This window comes from Oryzias melastigma, unplaced genomic scaffold (genome assembly GCF_002922805.2).
Source record: "Oryzias melastigma strain HK-1 unplaced genomic scaffold, ASM292280v2 sc00988, whole genome shotgun sequence".
Taxonomy (NCBI): Eukaryota; Metazoa; Chordata; class Actinopteri; order Beloniformes; family Adrianichthyidae; genus Oryzias; species Oryzias melastigma.
In genome coordinates, this window is record NW_023417573.1 from 1 (window position 1) to 8,295 (window position 8,295).

Sequence of the window (8,295 nt, forward strand, 5' to 3'; positions counted from 1 at the left end):
ACCTGAAAAGATGCTGCAGGAAGAGAGGATGGAGGGAGGAGAGAATACCGTCAAAGCAGTGAGAAGAAGAGGGACGAAAGTACCAACCATGTGAGAATTGATCAGGAGAAATGAATAATTGAAGTTTGTGCTCGAACGGATTATTTGACACCATCTGAAGTAAGATTCGTGAGATTTGCACCAAGCATCTTCCAACTGTGAGTACATGCTATTGCATGTAACTCTCAATGCTAAAAATGTATTCTTGAACACGCTGCTTGTGCTCAGTGTGTCTGTAGCGTTGACATATATAGAGATGGACAAAACAAGGAAGTGACGTCACCAACAGAAGATGCCTCACCTTGGGTTAGAACTAAATGAAGTAATATCAGGCACCTTTTTTCTGCGGTTCAGATTTCACCACTTTGGGACCAGACAACATTAGTAAGCAGTGATTGGTCCGAGTCGGTCTGAGCCATCATTCCCATGGCAACCACTCTCACCAATCAGGAGTGAGTGTTGGAAAGCCACACCCCTTCTAGTGAAAGCGGGCTCAGGGAGAATCTGTCAAACGTTTTGAACGTTGGAGGTGGGGCCACATGCTCTTATTGAGGCATCTGATTGGCCAGTTCATGACTTAAATAAGAACGTGTTAAAAAGACAAACAGAATGACTGAGTTTTAGCTGTTTATTTTGTGATTTTGGCTTTCTGGGACCAGTGGGTACTTCCTATTGGGAACATGAGGGGGGAGGGGATAATCTGTCCAATTCTCTCTATATATACCTATGGTCATAGCATGATCCATACTCATGGAGAGTGGACCAACAAATTTAAATCTTCCACGCACACAACACCTCAACATGAGTCCAGGTGAGTGCGTACTGTTGGATTTAGCACACAACTGTACCTGCACACAAATATTGGAAGCTACAGGCACACTTGGATTGTAACGCAAAGTCTTGCTCCAGCTCTATTCCAATATATGCAGACTGTGGTTTGTGCCTCAGCCAGACACAAATGATCAATTTCTGACTTCTGTAAATTAAAAGGGACGCCATAGATTCCAAATCCCTGATTTATCTAAGGTTATAAAACTTTCATAGCTGGATTTTTTAACGTATAAACCCAAAATGCGTGTTGCTGAGGAGGTGTGAACGTTGCTGAAGAGGTTTCCCATAATAACATTCTTGTAAGAGCTAACACGACAACACTTCATTAAATCTGAAAAATACTGCATTTGCATTTGGTTCCAAAAGCTGCACCTTTTGCTGCACCAGAGACCAATTTAAGCATCTAAACTCCAGATTTCACCAGCAACTATGCTATGTTAACGGCAGGCTGCAAAATAAAAGACTGCATGAGCTGTTCAATGTTTTTTGTATGATTCTTTTTCATGTTTATGAGAGTTTTTAAAATATTTTTTCGCTTCACAGACACATAACTGCCTCCCAAATCTGAGTTTGATAGGCAGCTGTTTCCCTTCAACTGGAGCCAGGAGTCCTGTGATCTCGTATGAAGTCATTCTGCCAGCAGTCTGTTTGGCGGCGTGTGCCGCATCTTAATCTGCATGTGTGTGTTTGCATTGATAAACTGGAGATTACAGGAAAAAAAAGGACGGACAAAGCTAATCTGTTCCATCACTGCAGGCAGATAACAGGAAGGTTACACAAGTGACACGAGAAGATCAACATCCCAGAGTGATCTCCGCACTGATTTGTTCTTGATTCAGTCAAAGTGGCGCTGCACTGTTTTGTGTAGATGTGAGTTTAGGAACAAATTCTCTCAAGTCTTTTCACAAGTCATTAATTCTGTTTTTTTTAATGGAGGCTGGGTTAACATTAGCATTTATTTTACCTGATAAAAAAAATGCAGTTTATTATATTCTGGCTATTTGTCACAATTAGGGATTACAGTTTAAGGAGAAACTGTGGGCTCCATAAACCACAAGAATGCAGCAGTTAATCATGAACAAAGGCCTGCTTTTGCTCTGCTAATGAATAATAAATGACAAAGAAAAATCAAACAAGGATGTGCTATGAACAGCTGTAACTAGAATAAACTGGGCTGCTTGTCATTTTAGATGTATTGATTGGTTTTTTGAGTAATTTTAAGCTCCTTATTTCCGTTTTTTGTGTCAGATTACAGGTGCAAGCACAAAGTAAATATTGGACGGTTCTTATTTCTGTCCGACATCCTAAACCTCTTTGGATATATCCATGGAATTGAACGGTGTGGTGAATATCAATTTTCCACAGGATCGTGTTTCATAGTTTTACTATCAAGGTCGGCAGTTTGAACTAGAAAACGAAAAATGCTTACACTCCACAGAAAGCCTGAGCGTTTTGGTCCACTGCCGCTCCTGCGTCCTCTGGTCCACCGCGCAGGTCACCTCCTTGTCGTTGTCGTCCGGGGTGGGAACCAGACGGTATTCGCTGCGTACCGTCACCGTTCCGTCCGGCCCGCTTGTGGTGCTGGTGGAGTAATTGCCTCTGACGGAGGAAATCCAGTTGATGGAGGCCGCCGGCTTGCTGTCTGCCGCCACGCACTGCGCCACCACCACCGACTTTGTACCGGCCTGGACGGTCACGATGTCGGCGGAGTTCTTGGGCTTGGCTGTAGATGAGAAGAGGAGGGCGTTAGAAGACAATCCACATGGTGAAGAGAGACACAGTGGGGGGAGATGAAAAATCCAGAGTTGAGAAAGAAATGTAACATCAAGGGTACAGCGGGGAGGGGGGGAGCAAAGAAAACAGGAATCTGTCAGTGTGTTTGTTGTGCATGTACACTGAGGGATGTAATGAAATTCTGAAGGAAGAGTGCGACCAAAGTACTGTCAGCCCCTCAGAGACACAAGTACAGAACAAGAACTTGTTCACCATCTAGTATTAAGAGATCTATATGGGCATTTGAGATTATTTTTTAATAACATTTTGTAACTTCATAACCTCAGACATCTCAGAAAACCAGTTACTTGCTTTAATTTCAACCACATTTATCCAAATCCTTCACCTTTTTTGAAACCATCACCATACTGTCGATTTAGGTTTGCAAGAAAACATCATATTCCAACAGTTCAGTGGTAAAATTAATAAAAATGTTTTTTTTAAGTAAATAAAACAACAGTTTTTTAAAGTATTTTGGAAATCTCCTTTCTGAATGAAAAGCACCGGTTTCCCACAGGTTTAATGGAAAACGATTAACACCTCAACACACACCAGGCGGGCAGAGTCCCACCACTCCAGTGCGACTTTGACTTAACTAAGTGATTAATGACACGGTAAATCAGGATTACTGCGGCACATTCAAGCTGTTCAAAAATAATTGATTTATGTGTCTGGCAGCTAAATTTGACGTAAAAGCAGTTACTCCATTTATGAATGTAACTGGGAGGATCATTGACTTTATTTCTATTTTCTTGGCTCATTTTCATCAATTTCATCAATAAATGTCTTCCTGTCTGACAGATGACTAAAACAGTGTTCACCACACCTGACATGCAACCTATTGAACATCTTCTAAAGTGTTGTGTCTTTGACAAACATAAAAAAAGGAGCTGTCTCAGTTTTATCATTGCGTTTTTTGTGGATGCTCTCCCGGCAGCGCAGCTTCATCTACATATTTGACAAGCCACAATCATACATGTCAGCTTCCTCACTCTGAAGATGCCAGTCAAATGATGTACACCTGCTGGTTTGGAGATTACCAAACTTTGTGTTTCTTTTAATGAAATGTCATTCTTTTTGTTTATGTTTTTATCAGGTAGACAGGTACCTCCACCTAGGCTTACACAGCAACACTTAACCGAATCAGAGTAAAACGAAAACAAGGAAAAAAGCAACAAATCTGAGTAAAAAGAAAACAAGAAAAAAATTAAAGCTGTGAGCGGCGTTGTATAGCCTGCAGGCACAGCCCTCCTCACTGGCTGAGCATACACACCCCTCACTCTTCTCCGAGTCGACACCTTTTTCAAAATGGCGGCTTTCACGTATGTTTATCTCCATAGCAACCAATTTAATTTTGGGTCGCCTGGAGGTGACGAACTGGTTTATGTAAACTTTAGAAGAGTCGACAAAAGTTAACTTTTGAATTTCCTTAGCAACGGAAGTTTTTCGTTAACCACACCCACATTCCTATTATTTTCCTTTTGTGTGTCTGATTGTTTAGTTCCTCTTGAGCCTACAACTCGTCCTTTAGGTTTTGACAGTATTACATTAAAAAATGTGCGAGCAACAGCCCAGCCAGCAAGGTCAAGTGGGCCCCATATGGTTTAACCCTTTAACACCTGAGGCGTCGTCGGCGACGTTGAAACACAAAATCTTAAACATACTGTAACTTTTCAACTGTTGACGCAATCAGTTTGTATTTTTCTTGGTGGCTCCACCTGTCTTTACCCACATAGGCTTGAGTGGACGGCCAGTGAGTTGACTCTGCTATGCTAGCCGTCTGCCTAGGGTCTGGCGGAGCAAGCGAGTGCCCCCGCTCAGGGGTAACCACCCAGGCTGCCAGTCCCTGGGCAGCAGAGCCAATGTTGGGGCCACCAAGGAAAATACGGACAAACCCATCCCCACATTCTTATCCTCAAGTTGTCACATTTTGACGTTTGGTTAAAGCCCCTTCTTCGTCACTTTTTGACATTTTGGGTGTCCCATAGACCGTCTTAAAACTAGACTAAACATGCGTTGAGGTCCCCCATAGGAAATACAATACCTTCGCCATCACTTCCTGGTTTGTCTACCGCGATTGCAACCCGTCGACAGCGATTAGTCCAAGTTGGTCTGAGTCACGTTTTTAGAGGAAGTACTGTCAACCAATCAGGAGTGAGCTTGTTCAGGCTTCTTCGAAGCCCACACCCCTCCTACTAAAAATGGCGCGGAGGAATCTGTCAATCTAACGTACGAGGCAGGGCCAGCGGGAGCGACATGCTTTTACTGAGGCATCTAATTGGTCAGCTAATAACTTGAATAACTGGCAATAAAGAAAAAAATATTTCTTATAAAAGAGAATAGGATTAGAAAGAACGCGGAGGCATTAGAGCAAGAATAATTATTCTGACAAATCGAAGAAGAGATCAAAGATGGCAGCCATTTCTAGAGGTCAAAAGTCAAAGAAATGTTGGTTATGGTCAACACATACATATATATATATATATATATACAGATATATATATGCATATATATATATATAAAATGGCCGGCAAACCGTAGGCCCTTTGGCCATCCCATAATAGTTTTGATATATTCAATGCCTTTTTTTGGTTTCCTTAGAATATTTTTGAAATGATATTTTTGAGTCCCATAATAGATTGTTTTTGACGGTTTCATCCACTGTCATCAGTTTTCTTTTTTTTTTGTTATTATTATTTTTATCAGGTATTAGGTACATGCAACTTAAAACATGTGTCGGGAGTGAAATTTTCACTCAAAGGTGCAGTAAAAAAATAAGAAATCCCTCAAAAAATCTGATCCTTGTAGTCCAGGATGGCTAATAAATCAGACGTCAAGTTTAAACTGTTACTTTACGTAGAGATACTGTTACTAGAGCAGAGTCTGTGGCTGCTCTGTACGAACACATGGAGGAAGAAAGATGACAGAATTTCACTAAGTCATGCAAGCGGGCCGATCAGCTCCGACTCGTAAAAAGCTGGAATCACTTTCTTGCCTCTGGCTTTAAAGTGTGTGTCATGCTTCACTTATTCCATAACAGCATGAATGACGCATCAAAGCCGCCTCCTGCTGCGCTGGCGTGCAGACGCTTGTTTCATCACGAGGTGGACCATTTTTCAATCAATGTGAATTATTTAAAAACTGAGTCTGAACCTTTCACTGCACCTCGCCGACTGATCCGTTCTTTCTCTGCCTCGTTAGATGAAACAGTCTGATCGACTCGAATAGAAAAATGACAGTTTGGAGCCTCGGTGGGGTTTATAATGCACAATAAAAAAACGAAAGTAACAATTTGTCAATTATGGAAGAATAGGGGACATTTTTTACTGATGTAGAAATTATTTAAAAGTTTGAACAAGGAGGTTTTAAGTTAGAAAGTTACTCGAGGATACCTTGTGGCAAAATAATGAAAAAGGAGGTAGATATACAGACGTTTGAAAAAAATAAAAAATAAAAGAAAAGGAGATTGTGTAAAGAACGTGGTAGGAAGGGTTTTAATTGACCGAGAGGCTTTAACAACTCCATCCTCGAGGTCTTTTGTGACGCTGAGTCCACAGCCACTCACTCATTGGCCTGAGGCGTTGTGAGGAAGGAGTCATTAAAAAGGAAGTGGAGGAGCACGCCAGCTGAGGTAAAAGAGGAAGGTTAGGATCCTCCCAGTGTCGTTCTGATGACACGACTCCATCAGGAGATCTGAGAAATCCTTTATAAAACACGAACAAGATTCAAATCAGTCACTGAGACCAATAAAAGTGTTCATTTAACCCTTTAACACCAAAGCTCCAGTGTTTATGTTCTTTAATTTATTGTAACTTTTCAATTGTTAATGCCATCAATGTCATTCCAGCAGATTTTAAAGGAGAAAAGCGGCGGTGAAACTTAAAACTAATCTAATATAAACCTACTACTTAAGTACTTCATTTTACAGTTTTGTAATCTGGTTGATGGAGGAAAAATATTAAGAAAATTAGACATTTTTGAGTATTTCTTCATTCAAATTGCTATAAATCAGGAGCAGATGAAAAAATTTAAACAGTTGGATGATGGGAAATGGAACAGGCTTACTTTACAACCAAACTCTTGCTGATCTGCAGAAACTATGTCCCAGAAAAAAAAAACACAGATTTATTGATTAAATAGCATAATCATACCTAAAAAAAACACTGGTAACACTTTTAAAATTGATCAAAAGCTGATCCAAGATGTTGTTTTTATCCATTATTTTCTTTTCTTTTTGTATGTTCTAAAGGATATTTTGTATTTTTTTCATCACAATTTTGTTGTTTGTGGAGTTTATTTTTAACAAGCTGCAATTTTTACCTGTTTTTACTCTATTGTATCTTTTTTTAAAGCCAATTTAGAGCAAAAGCTTGTTATCAAAATAGCACGATTTTATGGAATTACTTGTTTAGAATGAAGAAAAAAGTACATTTACTTCACATTTTTGCCAGTAGATACATTAAAGAAATACAATTTTAAAATGACTCCTAATTTACCCAGAATGGTATAAATGTTAATGTAATCTAATGGAGTTCGTTTAAATAATTATTCTAATTACAATATTTTTCCTCCTCATCTTAGTCCTGCTCCATCTATCAGAAAGTAATTCAAACACCCCTCCTTCCACTATTGAAATCACTAAAACAAGCTTGTTTTATGGTTTGTTTCCATCAAATCACACTTTAGCTGTTTGTTTGCAGGTAAATCTAAAAGACGTTGAAGCAAAATGCCTGTAAATAGTTTTAACCAAGGAACAGATGGTGTTTTATTTTGAAATGCAATAATAAAGCCATGCTAAGTAACACATGAAGCAATTAAAGCAAATGAGCTATTCGCATACTGATGCTCCTTTTTTTTCCTCAACAAGTTATTCATTTCTCTGCCTTAAAATAAAAAAAAAAGTCATTTTTTTGTGGAGTTTTCACAGTTTTATTCAAATAAAATGTTCCTAGAAAGCTCATATCTCTCTGAATGTTAACTCATATGTGAAAAGTGGACAAAACATTCCTCTGTGAGACGTTTTCTGAGTTCTTTCAGAGCTGATAGAAATGCAGAAGCACATCAATTCAAGTTCAAGGTTAATTCAAATCACTAAAAGGCAATAAGGAAGTATTAGAGACACATACACGTTAAAATGGAACTGTGGGGTGCAAAAATATCAAATGTAAAAACCAAAATAACTTATTTGGAGGTTATTTGTTTTTAAGAGGATTTTGTTTTTGTTTTTTTTTATCATGAATATTTTTCTACAACAGAACAGGATAAATGTTGCTGTCCTGATCCTCTGATGGTCCCCTCTGCGTCTGAAACAAACAAAATGTCCCGGTTTAAGTGTTTGGATCAAAAAAATTATCAATGTCGAGTTGATGAAACTCAAAAACACTGGGAATGACCTTGTGTGTTTTGTGTGGGTTGGTATGCTCGTGTGTGTAGTGGCCTCTGTAATGAAGGACCACGTTTTGCACTCGGGCATACTTTCACCTGGGAGCTGCCTCACAGGAGCCTCCTTTGTGCCTCCGCAGCTGCCCGTTTCTTAATGAACTGACAGAATAATGATTTTCAAAAAACGGAACATGCAAAGGAGAGAACTTTTAATCCTGTGTCGAACAGTGTCACATATTACAAAAGTCCTGAATTTTTGGGGGCTTTTTT

The 8,295-nt window shown here is 39.4% G+C and overlaps 1 protein-coding gene across 1 annotated transcript in view; it reads right to left on the minus strand.

The window, feature by feature from the left end:
- Positions 1-2,243: 2,243 nt before the first annotated feature.
- LOC112141616 (poliovirus receptor homolog) overlaps positions 2,244-8,295 on the minus strand; it is a 9,342-nt gene continuing 3,290 nt past the window's right edge. The window contains exon 2 of the mRNA XM_024264753.2: positions 2,244-2,593. Within this exon, the coding sequence (XP_024120521.2) occupies positions 2,259-2,593 (335 nt within the window). The 3' untranslated portion in view covers positions 2,244-2,258. The remainder of the gene's footprint in view (positions 2,594-8,295) is intronic.